Source organism: Nycticebus coucang, unplaced genomic scaffold, assembly GCF_027406575.1.
Source record: "Nycticebus coucang isolate mNycCou1 unplaced genomic scaffold, mNycCou1.pri scaffold_57, whole genome shotgun sequence".
NCBI classification, from domain to species: Eukaryota; Metazoa; Chordata; class Mammalia; order Primates; family Lorisidae; genus Nycticebus; species Nycticebus coucang.
The window spans coordinates 135860-158566 of NW_026515585.1; the positions used below are offsets into that span (position 1 = coordinate 135860).

Genomic DNA, 22707 nt, shown 5'->3' on the forward strand with positions numbered 1-22707 from the left:
CCACAGTAAATACTGTCAGGAAGATGAATTCTAGGGGCACATGAATAAATAGAAGATGACTTACAGGCCATATAGCAAAAAAAATGCATTTCTGAAATATATGAATGTTTCCAGAAGTGCTTCACATAGTGTCAGTGCCCAGTGTAATGTGGAATTTTATTGAATAAATAAAAGAATCTGGGTTTGGTATTTCATTTTTTTTTTCAATTTTAAAGCACAGTGTAATACTTAATTACACTAAGTATTTATGTTTACAACCCATGGTATACAAAAGCTCCTAATGATCCCAATCACTTTTACTTGCATTTGCCCCCTTTTTAATCTGAACTCAGAGGGTTAAGTGTGGTACACGTATGTTGGAATGGTATAGAAAGGTTAAATTAAACAAGGGAACTAGGGTCAATCTCGACAGATCCAAAAAATGTAATGTTGAGAAAATAAAGAAGTTGCAGAATTTTACTAATAAGGATACACTCTCACACGTACACAGTCTGCTAATTGGATCATCTGATTTCAGTAAAATCAGTAAGATGGAATAATTAAAGTTAAAACATGACTGACGTGTTAACATGAAGTGTTGCTCTAAGTAAAGATTTGAATTTCAATAAGCACTTGAAAAATTGTGGAGTTACAAAATTCACCTCAGTCAATTCCCTAACAAGGAAAGGGATGCCAAATCAGAGAACTATGTGAGGCAGAATAACCAAAACCAGAAGAACAACAAAAGAAAAGAAAATTACCTGTCGTGGCTTCTTGCACTTTAATTGTTTCTACTCCTTTATCTGGAGTAACAGCTTCTGTGTCACAGGTACTTACAGTGAACTTTGAAAAAAAGTATATCATAAGTAATGCATAATTTCACAAAATATACAGGGAATAGTTCAAGACAAACAATGAATGTTGTTACCTGAAATTGAGGTTCTGTCTTGGAATCCCCTAAAAAACAAAGAACACGTGCAATCGGTGTAAATGACAGTGTAAATGTAGCTATGAAGAAAACAAGCATACAGTTGAGGAGAGTTCCTATTGAGCTGAACCCTCCAGCTTGGCTTTAAAAGTAATTACTTTACGTTTGGGTTCGCTTTTTCCCTCTTGTATTGATTGTTTTATTGATTGACTGATTTAGGGGTAGACAGGAACAGAACACAAAAACTGAAGACAATAGGATATAATTTTAATATCATGTTCAGTTCAAACTTCAAAAGTGGCATTAGCTTTCACTCAAATGAAACATAAATAAAAAAAAAGTTCAACTGAAAAAGTGCACATACAGCAGGGTGAAGAGTGGTCTTTATTCAAAGGAGCAAATCATGATCCAGAGAGAATAAAGGACCAGGCTGATGGAAGAAGCTTACAGTATGTCTTTAGTGCAACCCACATCATCATTTATACCATATGCTGCAAGGATCTGACATGTTCTGCAGCCTGTGCTCCATTTCAGAAGGAACACAGTTGTGATGACAGTTCAGTGGAGGTTATAATCCATTTCTCATTAGAGAAAGGGTTCAATAGATCTACATGGATAGATCCTTTTAAAATAACAGTTTTAAAAATGTGATTTTTTTCCATACCCATAAATACACAAGTATACCAATATTTTTTGTGTCCTCTACTTTGTCATATTAATTTTCTTCCTCAACTCACATAAGAGGTATGCAAGAAATTATATATACTGACCTATCAATCATGAACTATTTATCAAAAAGGAACACACTGAATGGCCGCAGAATTATGAGCTATAAATGAAATTTTATATTCCAAAATCACTAGACTATTCACTGGACATGACATTAAAATTTATAAAAGGCATACATAAGCTTTTAGGCAGTTTTTCACATTTTAGAATATTAAGGGATACATGTTTTGTTTACCTACTTTCCTCTTATACAGATTTAATCAAGTGATAAGTGTATTGTTTCTAAAATTAGTGCCCTTGGGGTTGTCACATTAATCCATTAAGGGATTTTAGGAAACAGCTGCTTTATAGGAAAAAATAGCATTTAAAAGTCAGTCATCTATTTTCAAAGTAACCTCATCTGATTAACTAGTATCAATGAAAAACATATCTCTGATGCCTGATAATTCCAGAGAAAATAAATGCATCTCCGTGGTCTGCCTCAATCCCAGCATTTCTTCCTCCTTCCAGTAATCTCTGGGGCTGCAATAATCCAATCTTCTCTGTGTGTGCCAATTTCCTGAAGCCACCTGAACTGAGTTCTATCACGTTTGCGCATCAGGAATGAGAAATTACCTAGCTAACTTCTTTCTTATCTGCCTCTGTGCCCACTCACAAACCCTCTTGCTTTGCAAAAAAAAAAAAAAAAAAAACTTGAAATCTGACATTTGCATTCCTTTGATGGATTATTTCCACTACCTTTTTCCTCTTTATTTAGCAATAACATTTTATACCTAGAATTTCAATCTCTCTATAATTCAGTGTTATCCTCCATCTGGAAACATGCTCAAAAATAAGACCAAAACAAAGCTTTCCCTTGATTCTAGGTTGGAAGTATTCTTCAATGGCGCCTATTACAGGTTTCCTACAGAGAAGTCTATACCCTAGTTATTCAAGGTGGTGTGAGGAACAGCAGCCCTGGACTCACCTGAGAATGCATTAGCACTGCAGAATCACAAACCTGCTCAATCACAATGTGCATTTTAACATGGCCTCCACTGATGTCTTTATGTTTGAGAAGCTCTGGTCTCTAAAGAGTGTGAATATATATTCCTTTTCCTGAAATTATCCTTTGGAATATAGACTCCAGTTCCTCTCCATCACATATTCCACACTAAAATGGTATTTAAAATCACAAAGTTTCTAATGGAATGTTAGAGGTTTATAGCTTTCCTGGCCTCTCCACAACTAAGCCTACTGTCTTCCATCCAATTCCATCCAATTGAACCATATGTTATGAAGAACCATCACTTTATACCACATGAAATTGCACACATGTAACATCTCCACTCTCCATCAGACAGCTCTGCATGACCAGGGGCCTCAGACCTTAATGCCTTCCCAACATTAAGAAACACACAGAAAACAGGGAAGTTGGTGCTACTTCTCTCACTCCTTTTGGCACTGGAAGCTCATTTTATTATATTCTTCCCACCTGTATAACACCTTGATCTACCTTTTATTTAGGAAGTATTTTACTGAACCACTTTGCCATTACATCCATCTGCTCCTTTTCTCTCCATGTACCCCTGTACTGTCTGCTTTCCCATTCTTCATTCCCTTTTGTAAACCTGTTCACTTCCAGGTTTCCTGACTTTGCTCAGCTTTCAGACTATATGGAGATGGGATAAAGATTCTGCTCCTTTAGTGATACTCTCTCTTTCATCCTCACTTGTTCCTAACACCTGTTTCGCTTTTTCATTTTATTTTTTTTTAATTGTATATGTAATAGGTGGTTTTCTTTGGCATTTATGATATCTTGGTGCTCATGTTTTTCAATAAACATTCTTTCACATGACATTTTCCATCAGATGCAGTCCTTACCATTTACTTGTTCTGGTACTGTCTTTGTTCCATTTGAATTGCCAGTCCCAGAAGAATGACTCTGTTAAAAGTAACATCAATATTGAGTTTCAATTACAGTATAATTATAATAAGTGGCACCAAGATTTCCTAATCACTTTCTTAAAAAATGTCTGAATTTTCTACTCTAAAAACAATAATTTTACCTTTAAATAAAAGAAGAATTTCTTGAAAATCAAAGCTTTGCAACCTTACATATGCTCTCTAGATGAACCTTATCTTTCACCTAGTATTGCTATTGATACTGTCACCTCACATGGACAGCCAAAGGAAACATATTCAAATGCAAAATCTTAACTCATGTCATATTGCAACAAGTAACTTACTTCACCTTCCATAACTTTACTTTGTATTCTCTAACACAAGTGAATGTTGCAAAAGATTAACACACGGGTTGTCATAGTTCTGGCATTACATCATTAAAATATTTTTAACCCTAGAAATATTTCCATGTTAACATTAGATACTGGCATAATGGACAACTTTGGAGTATGTTGTGTTAAGTATAACCTCACCATTGTCAACACTCCTATATTTAGCTGAACAATTCCTTGACTACATCTAAATATTTTTGATAAAATGTTTGCTGATAGGGAAAATGCTTTAAAGAAAGGAAACCCTATGAGAAGAAAAACTTGACGGGGCAGAGCATGACAGTGGATGGGAAAGACATTTAACTGAGCTCTCCTGGAGAAGGCCAGACCATTGCCAACATGGAATATTGGCATGGAGTGGTAATTCAGGGTGTATGGTGATGTGGTGTACTATTGCATTTGCCGGAACAGTAAAGCCCCACCACAACAGGCAAGTTTCTGTGAGTCCACTCTGGCTTCAGTGGAGGCTGAGTCACCAGCAGTGGCCTCCATGACATCCAGCCTCCCCACAGCTGTCCCAGAAGAAGCCTTTCATGGTTTTTGGTTCTTAGGGGAAGCTGGGCATTGAGTGAAAAGATTGTAGTGTGTACTCCTGAGCAGAATTTGGTGGTCAGATTAGGGTGCTGTCTAGCGCAGTTCTGCTGCAGTTTGGCAGTGGGTGAAATATTCTCATGGGGAGAATAAAGTCCCCAAATAGAATGCCACCATTGTCATGAAGGGCACCAGATGGTTGTGGGGGGACCCTCTTGCTGAGGGCCTATGATGTGGTAATCTGTGTTCTGCCTGTGGGGAGTGGACCTACACTCATGAGGGGCTCCCGCACTCCATGGGAACTGTTGTAGAAGAAATCTGTCAGACCTGTGGCTAAAGAATTTTTCAGAGCTGCGGAATCTCAGATCAGCAGAGCCTGAGTGCTGAGCAGGTGAACATGCGATCACCAACAGCTAACCTGGGAAACAGCTCTAAGCCTGAAGACCAGAGAGAAGTTAACAGTTGTGTTGTTTGTCCCCCATATTCACTGCACCATCAGGTGTTCAGGAAGTACATATTGCAACATAAATATATTCCTACTAAAGTTGTATCCCTACCTCATATACATGTGTATGTTTATATACATGTACTATATAAACAAGCTAAAATCCTGCACCAAAAAAAAAAAAAAATACAGGAACCCTTGCCCTTGTTGAATGGAAATATGGAAGTTAGTTAAAGAATCAGCCATATATATACACACACAATTTCTTTGGGTTGATATCATTGTTTCTTTTATTTCTCTTCTTTCCTTCCTCTATTGGTTGCTGAGATTGCTTACATCAGGCTATTTGAGCTTCTTCCCCCCCCCCACTTTATCTCATTTCAATGTATTTTGTTTCCTGTTAAGTTGTTTGGCTGATTCTTTAACTAACTTTCATTTTTACATTCAAAAAGGGCAAGGTTTCCTGTATTTTGTTGTTATTGTTGCAGAATTTTAGCTTGATTTTTTCTGTCCCCACTTCATTCCTCAGCATTCTCTCAGTTGATAGAGACTCTTCCCTATCACCTCTCCCAAAGTGCTTCTGCATCAGCTAGGATATTCCCCTCCCACATTTTTTTTTTTCTTCTTGGTGTGTTCTCTTTCTTCTTTATTTATTTGTCTCCTCTCTCTCTCCTTTGATTAAACAGCACATTTAATTTTATGTATCTATTCTCATATTTGTATTTTTATTTTTTCTTCTTTTTCCATCCTTTCTTTGCTGAGGGTGGGTGTGACACAGTGGTGGTCTGGCAGGTAGATTTCAGCAGTGGTCTGGCTCAAAGAAGCCAGGAAAACTTTCTAGTGTTGGCCCCAGGAAGATAGTATTAGGAAGATTATGCTGTAAAACTTTCCTATTTTGCTATATATTTTTTTCTTTCTTTTTTCATCCTTACTCAATTTTTCCTTCTTGGTTTTTGGGTTTGTTGTTGTTGTTTGTCTGTTTTTATTAATGGAAGAGGAAGAGTCAGGATGTGTTCAAGCTGGTAAGGAGTGCCTGAACTAGAGGAATCCACCCAGCCCAGCTCCACAAAAACCTATAGGCTTGGCCATAACATGCCTGAAATATAACCTGCTGAAAAATAACATTTCTGCTATCACTCTCATCCTCCCTTCCTGTTCTCCTTTTCACCTGTTCTTCAAATTTCTTCCATTATTCCCCCTCCACACTTTGGCTTTTGTGTGTGTGTGTGTTTCTTTCTTTTGCTTTTCTCTTACTCTTTCCTTCTTTCTTCCATCTTTTTTTTTTCTCTTTTTCTTTCCTCTTGCCTCTCCTTGCTTACTCCTACTCTCCTCTGCCTATTGACCCCACAACAAGAGGCCTCTTCACCACCTAAAATCTGAGACAAGGTAACTTGAAGGAGAGGAGGAAGTGAGAAGGAGAAAGAAGCAAAAAGAAGTGAACTAGAAGAGACCACACATGAGGAGGGACCAAAAGAAAAACTCAGGCACCATGAAGAACCAAAATAGAGCAACTCTTCCAAGGGACCGTCAAGAAATTTTAAGACTCTTCCTATAAGGAATTAATGGATTTAACAGAAAGGCAATTTGAAAATATGGATGACTGAGACACAAAAGGGATTGAATACGAAAATGGAAAGACAAAACCAAAGGTCAGATGAGAGATAGGTAGAATATAGGATGCAGATGAGCTGAAATAAGTGAAGCAGACAATCAGGGAATGTAAAGAAGCAGTCAAAAGTATCAAATAGAGTATACCACAGAGAAGAAAGAACATCAGAGTTAGAGCATAAAGTCTTTGAGTTAACACAGGATGTTACAGAGTCAGAAAAGAAGAGAGAGAAAGCAGAGTAGGAGCTTATAGAACTAGGAGATGCCATGAAGCATTCAAACATATGGATGATAGGAATACCAAAAGAGGAAGAAGATTGACCCAAAGGCAAGGAAGCCCTACTGGAGACTATGATAAATGAAAACTTTCCTAGTTTTACTAAAGATCCTGACACACACTTTTCAGATGGATATCAAACCGGAGTCATCTCAATTCTAACAGAGCCTCTCCAAGACACAATTTGATCAACATGTCACAAGTCAAGATGAAGGAGAAAACTCTGCAAGCAGCTAGGAATAAGTGCCAATTGACCTACAAGGTCAGTAGGTTGATAGCAGACTTTTCAACTGAAACATTCCAAGCCAGAAGAGCATGGTCATACACCTTCAACATCCTTAAACAAAATAATTTTCAGCCCAGAATCCTGTGTCCTGCTAAATTTAGCTTCAAAATGGATGGAGAAATCCAATCTTTTGCTGATATACAAGCACTGAGGAAATTTCTCACAAGAAGACCAGCTCGAAAGGAAATACTGAGACCTATTCTCAATACTGCACACCACAGTGAACCACTAACAAAGAAAATACCTAGAAGCCAAAAACCAAAGCTTAGCTTCCACAATGTCAGAAAGGATAAAATTACACAATAAACCATCTCATAATGACATGAATAGAATTCTACCACTCTAATCAACATTCTCAATAAATGTAAATGGATTGAATTCCCCACTGAAGAGGCACTGGCTGGCTTATTGGATAAAATGACAAACAAAAACAAACAAACAAACAACAATAATAAACCCCAAGATATCCATACGCTGTCTCCAGGAGACACACCTAGCCCTGAAGGACAAATCAAGCCTCAGGGTTAAGGGATAGAAAACAGTGCACCAAGCAAATGGAAATCATAAAGGGTTGCAATTATGTTCTCAGATACAATCAGATTCAAAGCAACTTTATTTAAGAAAGACAAACAAGGACACCTCATAGTTGTAAAAGGAACAACACAACAAGAAGAGACCTCAATTTTAAATATTTATGCACCTAACTTAAATACAGATTTATACAACAGACCTTGAATGGTCTCAGCAATGTGATATCCCAGAATATCTTTTTTTTTTTTTTTGTAGAGACAGAGTCTCATTGTACCACTATCGAGTAGAGTGCCATGGTGTCACACGGCTTACAGCAACCTCCAAATCCTGGGCTTAAGTGATTCTCTTGTCTCAGCCTCCCAAGCAGCTGGTACTACAGGCACCCGCCACAACGCCCGGCTATTTTTTTGTTGCAGTTTGGCATGGGCTGGGCCTGAACCCGCCACCCTCAGCATATGGGGCCGGTGCCCTACTCACTGAGCCACAGGCGCTGCCTATGTCCCAGAATATCTTAACAGTCAGGACTTTGACACTATTCTGACAAAATTGGACATATCCTCTAAACAGAAACTAAACTAGGCTACAAATGACTTAAATATGACTCTAGAACAAATGGGTAGAATACCCCATCCTAAAGCAAAAGAATATACTTTTTTTTTCATCAGCTCATGGCACATGCTCCAAAATAGATCACATCCTATGATACAAATCAAATCTCGGCAAAATTAAAGGAATAGAAATTATATCATGCTTCTTCTCAGAACACAAGACTATAATGCTGATGATCAACTCCAACAAAATTGTTCATGCCCACACAAAGTCTTGTGAACTTTATAACCTTATGCTGAATGATAGTTGGGTTCAGAAAGAGATAAAAAAAAAGGAAAGGGTTAATTTCTTCAAACATAACAATAGTTATGACAGAATTTACCAAAACCTCTGGGATGCAACAAAATCTATCCTGAGAGGAAAATTTATTGTGCTACAAGCCCACCTTCAAAAACCCAAAATTGAGTGCATCAGCACACTCACAAATCATCTTATGGAATTGGAAAAAGACCCTAATCTCAGCAGAAGAAAAGAGATAGCCAAAATTAAATCAGATGTTAATGAAATTGAAAACAAAAGAAAGTTCAGAAAATTAATGAAATAAAAAGTTGGATTTTTGAAAAAGTAAATAACAGATAAACTTTTGACCACACTAACTGGAAACAGGAAAGTAAAATCTCTAGTAACCTCAATTATAAATGATAAAGGTGAAATAACAACAGATGCTACAGAGATATAAGAGATTATCACTGAATACTTCAAGAAACTCCATGCCCAGAAATTTGACAATGTGAAGGAAATGGATCAATACTTGGAAACATGCCCTTGTACTAGACTTAAGAAGAAATAGACTTTCTGAACAGACCAATTTCAAGCACTGAGATCAAAGAAGCAATAAAATATCCCCCCACCCTAAAAATGCCCAGGTCAGATGGCTTGACACCACAGTTCTATCAAACTTTCAAAGAGCAGCTTATACCCATACTGAAAAAAATTATTCCAAAAAATTGAGGAGGAAGGAATCTTCACTAAAACATTCTATGAAGTAAACATAACTCTGATACTAAAACCAGGAAAAGATCCAACTAAAAAGGAAACTACAGACTAATTTTACTAATGAATATAGTTGCAAAAATTCTCGATAAAATCCTAGTCTGTAGATGACAGTTTATCATTAAAAAATTCATACATCATGGTCAAGTAGGATTCAGTCCAGGGATGCAAGGCTGGTTTAACATATACAAATCCATAAATTTAATTCACCATATCAATAGAACCAAAAACAAAGACCATATCATGCTCTCAATAGAAGCAGAAAAAAAATTTGGTAAAAGTGAAACATCCTTTTCTAATTAGAACTCTGAAGAATATAGGCATTGGTGGTGTATTCCTTAAACTGCTTGAAGCTATCTATGACAAAGCCACAGCTAATATTATACTGATTGGAATAAAACTGAAAACTTTTCCACTCAGAACTGGAACAGACAATGTTGTCCTCTATCACCACTACTATTCAAGGTAGTGCTGGAAGTTCTAGCCAATATAATGAGGCAAGAGAAGGAAATAAAGGGGATCCAAAAGGGGGCAGAAGAAGTGAAGCTCTCCCTCTTTGCTGATGATATGACCTTATAGTTAAATAACCATAAGGATGCAACCAGAAGACTCCTGGAAGTGATTAAAAAAAATACAGTAATGTCTCAGGATATGAAACCAATGTCCAAAAATCAGTAGCTTATGCAAATGCCAATAACAGCCAAGATGAGAAGGTAATTAAGGACATAATACCCTTCACAGTAGCTTAAAAGAAAATGAAATGCCCAGAAATATACATCACCAAAGAGGTGCGTGACCTCTACAAAGAAAACTACGAACCCCTAAGAAAACAATAACAGAAGATATTAACAAATGGAAGAACAGACTATGCTCATGGCTGGGAAGAATCAACATTGTTAAAATGTCTATACATCCCAAAGCAAACTACAGATTCAATGCCATTCTTATTAAAGTACTCGCTGTGCTTTCAAGAGCTGGAAAAAAATAATTCTTCATTTTGTATGGAACCATAAAAAATTCCATATAGCCAAAGCAGTTCCTAAGGGTAAAAACCAACCTGAGGGCATCAGCATACCAGACTTTAGGCTGTACTACAAGGTCATAGTGGTCAAAACAGCATGACACTGACAAAAATAGAGACATATACATTTGGATTTGAGTAGAAAACCAGGGAATGAAACTAACATGGTACAGCCACCCAATCTTTGATAAAACAAACAAGAACATATACTGGAGGAAAGAATCTGTAATCAATAAATGGTGCTGGGAGAACTGGATATCCACATGTAAGAGACTGAAACTGGACCCACACTTTTCTCCACTCACAAAAAATGATTCAAGATGGAAATAAAGACCTTAATTTAAGGCATGAAATGATAAAAATCCTAAAAGAAAGCATTGGAAAAACACCGGAAGATATCAGCCTGGGGAAAGACCTTGTGAAGAAGACTTACATAGCAATTGCAACAACAACAAAAATAAACAAATGGGACTTAATTAAATTAAAAAGCTTCTGTACAGCTAAGGAGACAAGAACCAAAGCAAATAGATAACTACACAATAGGAAAGGATATTTCCATATTTTGAATCAGACAAAAGATTGATATCTAGGATCTACATAGAACTCAAATTAATCCACAGGAAAAAAGCAAGCACTCCCATAAATCCCTGGTCAAGAGAGATGAATATAACCTTCTCTAAAGAAGATTGACTAATGGCTAACAAACATATGAAAAAATGCTCATGATCTCTAATTATTAGAAAAATGCAAATCAAAACCACCCTGAGATATCATCTAAACACAGTGAGAATAGTACACATCACAAAATCTCAAAACTGCATACACTGGCATGGATGTGGAGAGAAGGGAACACTTCTACACTGCTGGTGGGATGCCAAAGTAAAACTAACTTTTTGGAAGGCAGTGTGGCGAACCCTCAAAGAACTCCAGGTAGACCTCCCATTTGATCCTGCAAACCCATTACTTGGTATCTACCCAGAAGGAAAAAAAAAATCCTTTTCCCATAAGAACACTTGCACTAGACTGTTTACGGCAGCTCAATTTACAATTGTCAACATGTGGAAACAGCCTAAATGCCCCCAAACCCAAGAATGGATTCATAAGCTGTGGTATAAGTATACAATGGAATAATATCCAGCCATTAAAAAAGATGGGATGAATATTTTCTGATTCATGCCTCAGGAACACGTGCAGTATGTACTGCTTTTCCTTCTTCATAAGTGCCTGTAGAAGCAGAAGCACTGTGCCCTTTCACTTGAACAAGCCCACACTTCATTTCTCTAAAGTTATCAAGTCACAAATTTTGCATTACTAGATTGAACCATAGTTCTGATATCTAATATCCAATTAATGGTGTTTGGTTCCTATTTCTTGCCACTACACTTTGAAAGTCATGGTCTTCCTTCATTCCAGTGGTAACTTCTGAGTTCCTTCCTTCTTTTAGTGTCAGTATAATTTTCACATTTCTCCTCATGTTTGTTAAATACATGTCCAGGTTCTTTGCACATTATTAACATTTTCACATTATACTTCTTTTCATTTAAATAAAGTTCAGAATGGGAGAAGATATTTGCAGGTTATGTTTCTGACAAAGTTTTGATAACTAGAATCCACAGAAAACTCAAGCTAATTAATAAAAAGAGAACAAGTGATCCCATTTCATTGTGGGCAAAAGATTTGAATGGAAGCTTCTCTGAAGAAGACAGGTGCATGGCCTATAGACACATGAAAAAAACTGCTCATCATCCCTATTCATCAGAGAAATGCAAATCAAAACCTCATTGAAACATCATCTAACTCCAGTGAGAGTAGCCCACATCACAAAATCCCAAAAGTGCAGATGTTGGTGTGGACGTGGAGAGAAGGGAACACTTCTGCACTACTAGTGAGAATGCAAGCTGAAATGTTCCTTTTGGAAAGAGGTTTGGATTACACTTAGGGAACTGAAAGGAGACCTGCCATTTGATCCTGCAATTCCTCTACTAGGTCTATATTTGATGACCACAAATCATTTTACAACATAGATATTTGTACCACAATGTTTATTTAAGCCCAAATCATAATTGCTCAGTCATGGAAGAAGCCCAAGTGCCCATAGACCCATGAATGGATTAACAACTTATGGTGTGTGTGTGTGTGTGTGTGTGTGTGTGTGTGTATGTATAATTGAATATCATACATCCATAAAATGATGGAGACTTTATTTATTTTGTGTCACATAGATGGAGCTGGAACATATTATTCTTAGTGAAAAGTATCTCAAGAATGGGAAAAATGTATCCAATGTACTCAGTACTACTATGAAACCAACATATAATCCCACACACTTTTACACAAATGATAAAACACAAGTGTAGCCCAGAATGACCAGAGAACAGGAGAGGAAGGGCAGGGGACCGGGGAGGCCGGGTAGATGGAGGATAATTGGTGGGACATCATCTATGGTGTATATTAAGGGTACATGTTAAATCTATTAGGAGTAGAGTATAAATGCCTTAACACAACAAATAATTAAGTGAGGTGAAGGCAATGTTAACCAGTTTGATGTAAGCATTCCAAATTGTATATAAAATCAGCACATTATACCCCATAAAGGCATTAAGGAACAGAGTTATGATTGAAAAAAAATTATGAAATAAAATAATAAAATAAAAACATCATATTAAAGACATAAAAAAAAAAAACTTAGTGTCCATTCATTTCAACTGTAACTTCTGAGTTTCTTGCTTATTTACTGTCTGTAACATTTTCACATTTCTCCTCACCTGCGTCAAGTGTATTCCTAATGTCTATCTGGATTGTTATAATTTTCAGAGTTTATTTTTTTCATTTAAATAAAGTTTAGAGGGTGAGTGGTGAGTATTCCTAGGGGACACAATGTAGGCATGAGGACTTTTTCTTGAGAAAATGCCTGAAGCACTAAGGAGTGGACATTCCAGGTGCATCTTTCCCCTCACAGTCTGGTATACTATTTGTTAAATTAGATGAAGCTTTTTTTTTTTTTAATTGTTGGGGACTCATTGAGGGTACATAGAAGTAGGTTACATTAATTGGTTTTGTCAGATAAGGAGCCTATTATATTTGTGTCCTGCCCCGCAAAAGGTGAAATCTGTCCCCCATGCCCGCCCTCCTTCCTTTTCTCAGCTCTCCCCATCCCTCACCCCCATTGCATACTAGGACCTTAATTGTCCACATATCAGAATTGAGTACATAGGGTTCTTATTTCTCCATTCTTGTGATGCTTTACTAAAAATAATGTGTTCCACATGCATCCAGGTTAATACACAGGATGTGAAATCTCTGTCTTTTTTAGTGACTGAGTAGTATTCCATGCTATACAAATACCACAGCTCTTAATCCATTCTTGAGTTGGTGGGCATTTAGGCTGCTTCCACATTTTGGTGATAGTAAATTGAGCTTCAATAAATAGGCTGGAATAAATAGGGAAAGGTTATTGGCATATTTTGATTCAGACAAAAGCTTGATAACTAGGATCTACAGAGAACTTGAAGTAATAAACATTAAAAGAGTCAACAATCCCTTAGATCACTGGGCAAGAGAGATGAATAGAAACTTTTCTAAAGAAGACAAACAGGGGAATGGCTTATTAACATATGAAAACTGCACATCATCCCTAATAATTAGAGAAATGCAAATGAAAACCACCCTGAAATACCATCTAACCCCAGGGAGAATGGCTCACATCACAGTCTCAAAACTGTAGATGCTGGCATGGATGAGGAGAGAAAACACTTTACACTGCTGGTGGAACTGCAAATGAATACAGCCTTTTTGGAAGGCAGTGTGGAGAACCATCGAAGACCTCAAGCTAGACTACCCATTTGACCCTGCAATCCCACTGCTGGGCATCTACCCAAAAGAAAAAAAAATCCGTTTATCACAAGGACACTTATAGAAGGTGCTTTTAAAAAACTGTGCTTCTTCCTTACAGTAACTCAGCTATAGGGCAAGCAGGAATTTTGTATTATTCATAGTTTTAGTCAGAACACTGTTAGAGCTCATTTCTTAGGTGTTTTTATTGATTTCCCCATTCCACTTCACCTTGTTTGACCCCACATTTGCTCATACTTTTGCACACAAGGAAGATCTGAATATACAGATATATTCTATCAGTCCTCATTTATTCCTAGTCAGGAGACATGTTTTCATATGCAAACATGCAATATTCTTGTGCTTATTTTATTTCTCAGTTGTGTTTTCTGTCAAGGAGAATGTTCTTTCCAAAATAAAATTAGAAAATAAGAATCGTACTGGAAAACTTCCTAAATGTATTTATCTACTCTGAAATCACTGGATTGTAAATACATATTAAAAAATAATATTCCTTAGAGAACACATAGAAAAAAATTGTGAACTACAAATGTAACATTCTCATTCAGTCCAGAATTAACTTATTATCTTTAAAAACGACCAAATGCATCAGTAGATAACTAGTGTGAATACAGAGCCTCCCTAACTAAAACCTTCTAACCTCAATAGTGGCCCCCCCCCGACTGCATTTCCGAACTGTTTTTAAAAACTGATGACAACTCAAACCTGGGAAACTATACATTATTACATGATAAAATCAATAGCAATCAGAAAGAAAAGCCAATCCTCAAATGTAAATTCAAATGATATCCATAATATGACAGTGCTATTTTCTGACACAGACTATCTATCTGCTTAAGCCTATGACTAAGATATTCTAATGTCCTCTTAAGACAGTGCGTGAAGGAACCTTTATACCATTTAATAATGTCCTGCAGGTAAGTAGTTACAAACTTACTGCTGCACCCTCACATCAATGTCCCATTCTTAAGGTAGGATTATCTTCATAGGCACAGTCTAATGACCCCTTTCCCTCTCTCAACACACACTGAACTGAGTCAGAGGCCATAAGGAGAAAGAAATACTTTACCTGGCATGAATGACTGGCAGTGTAAAATTGCACTACAGTTTGGGACATTGGGAATGGTGATTCTTTGAACATGAGTCCAACTCAGTGGCCATCTTGGTGAAATTGCTCATAATTTCTCTTGCTTAGTAATATGATTCCGTACTTGGCAAAACCTTCCTTATTATATAAGGTTATAAAACTAAAGAACCAGAAAAACATCAGAAATTCTCTGCCTCGATTCCAAGGACAAAGATTAGCTATAAGTCACTCTTCACTCTAGGAAGGTTTAAGTTTTATAACTAGTTAAAAAAACTCCCTCAACTTAAACATTAGCTTATGACATATGAATTCTAAAATACTATTCCAGTAGGAAATGTCCCTTGGACTATGTCACATCATTCACATAAATAAAACAGTATTAAACCAGAAACATAAATGTAAATTTGTTTATACCTGTGGCTTGTCATTTTCATCTCCTTTAGGCTCTTCTTCCTCTTCTTCTGATGTAACAAAGTTGTATACTGTAAATTTCATATATTTAGGTAAATGAGTTGATTAGAATGATGTGATAAAAGCTATCAGCTTTATAAAAGTGGATAGAAAGCTACATTTCTGTTGATTTTATAAATTGGGAGTTTAGATGAATTTAAGTCTTTAGCAGACTATAGACTTCCTTAAAAAATACTCCTAATTAATCTAACAATGAGTTGCTTAGAATTATGTGGTAAAAGCTATCAGCTTTATAAAAATGGATAGAAAGCTAAATTTCTTTTTATTTTATAGATTGAGAGTTAGATGAAGTTGTCTTTAGCAGACTATATACTTCTTTAACAAATACTCCTAATTATCTAACACTTGAAAAACCACTCAGAAAACTACCAGGCATTAGTGTGTAAAAGGCACACAAAGATCACAGATTCACGCAGAAATTCATCCACCCAACATAAATGACAAAGCCATCATAAACAAAGAAAAAAATTTCAATCCAGGAAAACATATCAAATAGCCCTGTTTACTTCTTTCTCCTACTTAATAGAACCTGCCAGGCATTGCACATGTTATTCACTAAGTTGCTGTTACTTTTTATACCATAATCAGTGTATGCCCTGTGACTTACGTGTGAAATGCTTTCCTTCTAATATGCTGACAATATTTATTACGTTTGTTCTTTACTTTTTTCTTCTTGTTATTTTTCTCTTTTCTTTTCTTTTCTTTCATTCTTTCCTTCTTTATTTTTGGACACAGATTGCTATGTGAGGACTCTGTTAATTACAGCTCTTTCCCTGGACAAACGGCATCTACTCTCTCACTGAGGCCTCAGCACTAACGGATTTCTCTTCTGCACCTTCCCCACCTGAACTATAAGTTAATTATTTCCATTTCTATTCCCCAGATACCAAGGCTGTAGGACACAATATTCCACAGCATTGTTGGGCACACAGTTTTTATCTATTCTTGATAATTATACTTTGGTTAAAGGGAAATGAATAAGATCTGTCAAGGTTGGCTTTTCCAGAAGTCATGTCTGAACTGAGAAGTAAAGGGTGAGATGAGCAAGATGAAAAGATGGAGAGGCCAGGAAAAAGGGAGAGGAGGACAGGAAGAAGCAGGAGTAAAAACAAGTCTGAAAGAGGATGTGCATTTGTCCAACAGAGAGGGATTGGTTCAGAGGGCACTCCCAGAGGTAGTTCAGTAATGCTAGTGAAAAGACAGACACACAGGAAAAGGGCTAAAATGGAGAGTTGAGAAAAAGTCAGATTGTGAAAACCCCATGTGAGACCTAAGGTACTGTTATAGGTACTGTATTACCAATTCAAGGTCTGCTTAATCATCCTAATGGCCCTGGAGAGGGACCACAGTTAGGGAAGGTAAATTCCAGGGCCACATGTATAAACAGAAGATGACTTACAGGCAATACTGCAAAATAAATGCACTTCTGAAATATATGAATGGTTCCAGAAATGTTTCACATAGTGTTAGCCTCCAGTGTAATGTGGTTTTTTATGGAATGAATAAAATAATCTGAGTTTTGTATTATAATTTTTTCAATTTCAATGCTCAGTTTAGTAAGATTTTTTAAATTAAATCATAACTGTGTACATTAATGTAATCATGGGGTACAATGTGCTGGTTTTGTATACAATTTGAAATATTTTCATTGAACTGGTTAACATAGCCTTCATGGCATTTTCTTAATTATTGTGTTCAGACATTTATATTCTGCATTTAGTAAGTTTCACCTGTACCCTTTTAAAATGCTCTGTAGGTATGATCCCACCATTTACCCTCCATCCACCCATCCTCTCCCTCCCCTCCCCTCCCTTACCCCTTTCCCCATATCCTTGTGCTTTAATAGGGTTATAGCTTTCATATGAAAGCTATAAATCAGTTTCATAGTAGGGCTGAGTACATTTTATACTTTATTTTCCATTCTTGAGATACTTTGCTAAAAAGAATATTTTCCAGCTCCACCCATGTAAACATGAAAGAGGTAAAGTCTTCATCTTTCTTTAAGGCTGCATAATATTCCATGGTGTACATATACCACAATTTATTGATCCATTCGTGGATCGAAGGGCACTTGGGCTTCTTCCATGACTTAGCAATTATGAATTGGGCTACAATAAACATTCTGGTACAAATACCTTTAATGTTTACAATGCACTGTATACAAAGGCTCCTAGGGATCCCCAATCACCTTTACTTATGAATGCCCCTTTTCTAATCTGCGTTCAGAGTGTTCAGTTAAGTGTGGTACACATATGTTGGAATGGTATAGAGAGCTTAAATTAAACAAGGATACTAGTGTCATTCTCAACAGATGCAAAAAATGTAAAGTTGAGCAAATAAAGAAGTTGCAATTATACCATTTTTGTACAATTTTATGACACAAAAACTAATTCTCAGCAATATTTATCACCAGACACACTTTGAAAGTCTATGGAAATAATGTCCAGACAACTCCAGGTGTTGATTACTTCTGTGTAATATATTCAATAGTACGGAAGGACTATTTCCTACTATTAACCTTTCAGGATCATGGTTTTAAGACTGTGTCTACCAAATATTCATAAAGGAGTGATTAATTATTTTACTAATAAGGATACCCTCTCACACAAATATACTCTACTAATTGGATCATCTGACTTCCTTTGTATCATCAGTGTAAAATCAGAAAGATTGAATAATTAAAGTTAAACATGACTGAGATGTTAACATGAAGTGCTCCTCTAAGTAAAGATTTGAATTTCAAGAAGCACTTGGAAAGTTGTGGAGTCACCAAATTCACCTCTGTCATTTCCCTAACAAGGACAGGGATGCCAAATCAGAGAACAATGGGAGGCAGAATAACAACAACAACAAAAGAAAATTACCTGTTGCAGCTGGTTTAACTTTAATCCTTTGTACTCCTTTTTTTGGAGTAGGAGGTTTTATATCAGCATCGCACACAGTGAGCTTTGAAACAAATTGTATCATAAGTAAAGCACAATTTCACACAATGTACAGAAAATAATTCCCTCACATGAAGGGAATTAGGAAACAACTACTTTATAGAAAACAAATAATAATAACATTTGCAAAAAAAGCCAGCCATCTTTGTTCAAAGTAACCTGATCTGATTAACTAGTATCAATGCAACATATATCTCAGATGCCTGATCCTTCTGGAGAAAAGAAATGCCTCCCTGTGTTCTGCCCCAATCCAGTACTTCCTCCTCCTTCCAGTAATCTCTGGAGCTGCAGTAATCCAATCTTCTCTGTGTGTGCAAATTTCCTGAATGAATATTGTTACCTGATACTGAGGTTGTGTCTTAACATGCACTGAAAAACAAAGAGAACATAGAAATCAGTGTAAATGACAGTGCAAATGTAAATATGACAAAGCCAAACATACAGTGGTGGAGAGTTCCTATTGAGCTGAACCCCCAAGCTGGGCTTAGAAAATAAATACTTTAGGTTTCAGGCTGCTTTTTCTCTCTTTTATTGGTGGATTGATTGATTTATAGGCAGACAGGAGCATAACAGACAAAAACTGAAGACAATAGGAATACAAGTTTAATATAATATACAGTTAAAACTTCAAAGGTGAGATTATGTTTCAAATGAAAATCACTCATATAGAAAAGTGCACATACAGAAGAGTGGAGAGTGGTCCTTATTTGAAGGAGCAAATCATGAGCCAGAGAGCATAAAAGGCAAGGCCGATGGCAGAAGCTTACAGCATGCCTTTACTACAACCCAAAACATCATTTGTACAATAGGCTGCAATTAACTGCCAAGTTCTTCAGTTTGTGGACGTCATTTAGGAAGAAACACAGCTATGATGACAGTTCAGATGAGGGCATAATCCATTTCTCATTAGAGAAAGGGTTCAATCGATCTGCATGGCTAGACCCTTGCAGAATAGCAGTTTTAAAAATTTGATCTTTTCTACACCCACACGAGACGCAAGTATACCAATATTTCTTAGGTCCTCTACTTTTGTGCTGTTAATTTTCTTTCTCAATTCATATAAGAGGTATGTGAGAAATTACATATACTGAGCTATCTATGGTGAACTATTTATCAAAAAGGAAACATTGAATGGCCATATAATTATTAGATCTTGGGTGGCTCCTGTGACTCAAAGGAGTAGGGCACTGGCCCCATATGCCAGAGGTGGCAGATTCAAACCAAGCCCTGGCCCTACAAACTACAAAAAAAAAAAAGGTTAAAATGTTTTTTAAAAAGAATTACTAGATGTTAATGAATTTTTATATTCAAAAATCACTAGAATATTCATTGAATATGACATTAAATTTCATAAGAGGCAAAAATAAGCTTTTAGGTTTTTTTTAAATTTTCAGAATATTTGGGGATACATGTTTTGCTTGCATACTTTACTTTTATACAGATTGCATCAAATGCTAAGTGTACTGTTTCTAAAATTAGTGTTCTTGAAGATCTCACATTAAGGGAATTAGGAAACAACTACTTTATAGAAAAAAAAATAACATTTGCAAAAAAAGCCAGCCATATTTGTTCAAAGTAACCTGATCTGATTAAATAGTGTCAATGCAACATATATCACAGATGCCTGATCCTTCTGGAGAAAAGAAATGCCTCCCTGTGTTCTGCCCCAATCCAGCACTTCCTCCTCCTTCCAGTAATCTCTGGAGCTGCAGTAACCCAATCTTCTCTGTGTGTGCAAATTTCCTGAAGCCACCTGAACTGAGTTCTCTCATGTTTGCTCTTCAGTAACTGAGAAATTACCTCGCTACCTTCTTTCTGCCTTGCCTCTATGACCACTCACAAGCCCTCTTCGTTTGCCAAAAAAAAAAAAAAAAAAAAATCTTGCAATCTGCCACCTGCATTCTTTTGATAGATTATTTCCACCACCTCTTTCCTCTTTATTTAGCAAAACATCATATATCTAGTGTTTCAATTTCTCTATCATTCAGTGTTATCCTCCAGCTAGAAAAATGCTCAGAAATAAGAACAAAATAATGCTTTCCCTTGATTCTAGGTTGGAAGTGCTCTTCAATGGCGCCTCCTACACATTTCTCTACGGAGAACTCTATGCCCTAGTTATTCAGGGCGTTCTGAGGACCAACAGTACTGGAAACAAATGAGAATGCATTACGACTGTAGAATCACAAACCTGCTCAATCACAATGTGCATCTTTAACATGGTCCCCATTGATTACTTAATGTTTGAGAATATCTGGTCTTTAAAGAGTATCAGTCCACATTTCTTTACCTAAAAATAGCCCTTGGAATACAGCCTCCAGGTGCTCCCAGTCACATATTCCACACTGAAATGGCATTTAAAATCACCATGTTTCTAATGGAATGTTACTGGGCTACAGCTTTCCTGACCTCTCCACGAAGAAGCCCATTGTCTTCTATCCACTTTCATAAAATTGAACCATATGCTATGAAGAAACATCACTTTATATGACATGAAATTGCATACACATAACAGCTCCACACTCCATCAAACAGCTCTGCATGAACAAGGGCCTCAGCCCTTAATGGCTTCCAAACAGTGAGAAACACAGGGAGAACATGGATGTTGGTGCTACTTGTCTCACTCATTTTGGCACTGGAAGCTCATTTTACTACATTCTTCCCACCTAACACTTTAATCTACCTTTTACTTAAGAAGTATTTTATTGGACCACCCTGACATTACATCCATCTGCTCCTTTTCTCTCCATGTACTCTGTACTGTCTGCTTTCCCACTTCTTCATCCCCTTTTGTAAAGCTGTCCTCTTCCTGATTTCTTGCCTTTGCTCAGCTCTCGCACTATACTGAGATGGGACTAAAGATTCAGTTCCTTAAGTGATACTCTCAATTTCATCATCTGTTGCTGACACCTGAGAAGACATACAATTTATCACTGTTTTGCTTCATCTTTTCTTTTTTCTACCATACATATCTAAAAGCCAAGATGGTTTTTGGTGCTCATGTTCTTCAATAAACATTATTTCACATGACATTTCCCGTAAGTTGTAGTGCTTACCCTTTACTTGTTTGGGTACTGTCTTATATCCATTTGAATTGCCAGTCCAAGAAGAACCACTAAGATCCTCCTTGGTAAGATTCTCTGATAAATTCTGTTAAAATTAACATCAACATTGAGTTTAAAGTACTTTATAATTAAAATAAGTGGTATCAACATTTCCTAATCATTTTTGTCAAAAATATTTGAATTATCTACTCTAAGATCAAAGTTTTTTAACCTTTAAAGAAAGAAGAATGTCTTGAAAACCAAAGCATTTCAGCTATACATATGCTGTCAAGATGAACCTTATCTTCCACTTGTGTATGGCTATTGATTCTGTAAATTGAGGATAGGCAGCCAAAGGAAACATATTCAAAGACAAAACATTAACTCATGTTATATAGCAACAAGGAACTTACTTCACCTTCCATAACATTACTTTGCATTCTCCACCAAACACAGATCAACATTGTGAAAAATATAATACATGGGATATCATACTTCTGGCATTACATCCTTAAAATATTTCTCACTTTAGAAATATGTCAGTGGTAACACTAGATACTGGCATAATGGGCAACTTGGGAGTACATCATGTCGAGTATGAGCTCAAAAATGTCAATGCTGCTTCATTTAGCTAAACAAGGCCCTGAAGACATCAAAATGTTTTGTGATAAAATATTTACTGATAGGAAAAATTGTTGAAGAAAAAGATATCCTCTGATAAGAACAACTTGCCTTATTTTTATGTTTAAGTAAAAGTAAACAGTACATACACTGTGCAACTCCTTCCCAATTAGGAAACAACTTCAAGAAAGTATGGCAAGCCTTAATAAAGAAGGAAGGATGGAGGCGGAGCATGATGGCAGACGGGACGGATGTGTAGCCGACGTCTCCCAAGTCATCAGGTGAGAGGAAGAGTGGTCTGGACCTTTCCCATGCGTGGATTATTGGTGTGGATGGACAACTGGAGACACTCAGCGAATTGGCAGATTGCTGTATATGAGGCGTAATTTAAAACCACAGACTGTTGTAGAGATTTTTCCCTGGTTGGCCATGCTGACTGGCAGGCCCCTCCCTTATGGGGGACAGCAGCTTGCAATTACT

General features: G+C 36.7%; 1 protein-coding gene across 1 annotated transcript in view; it reads right to left on the reverse strand.

Annotated features, from left to right (window-relative positions):
* Positions 1-811: 811 nt before the first annotated feature.
* Positions 812-22707, reverse strand: part of LOC128579470 (putative ankyrin repeat domain-containing protein 20A4) — an 86276-nt gene continuing 64380 nt past the window's right edge. The window contains exons 12-17 of the mRNA XM_053581548.1: positions 21619-21712; positions 18488-18934; positions 15567-15634; positions 3500-3560; positions 908-936; positions 812-822 (exon numbers count right to left, since the gene is read on the reverse strand). Of these exons, the coding sequence (XP_053437523.1) occupies positions 18744-18934; positions 21619-21712 (285 nt within the window). The 3' untranslated portion in view covers positions 812-822; positions 908-936; positions 3500-3560; positions 15567-15634; positions 18488-18743. The remainder of the gene's footprint in view (positions 823-907; positions 937-3499; positions 3561-15566; positions 15635-18487; positions 18935-21618; positions 21713-22707) is intronic.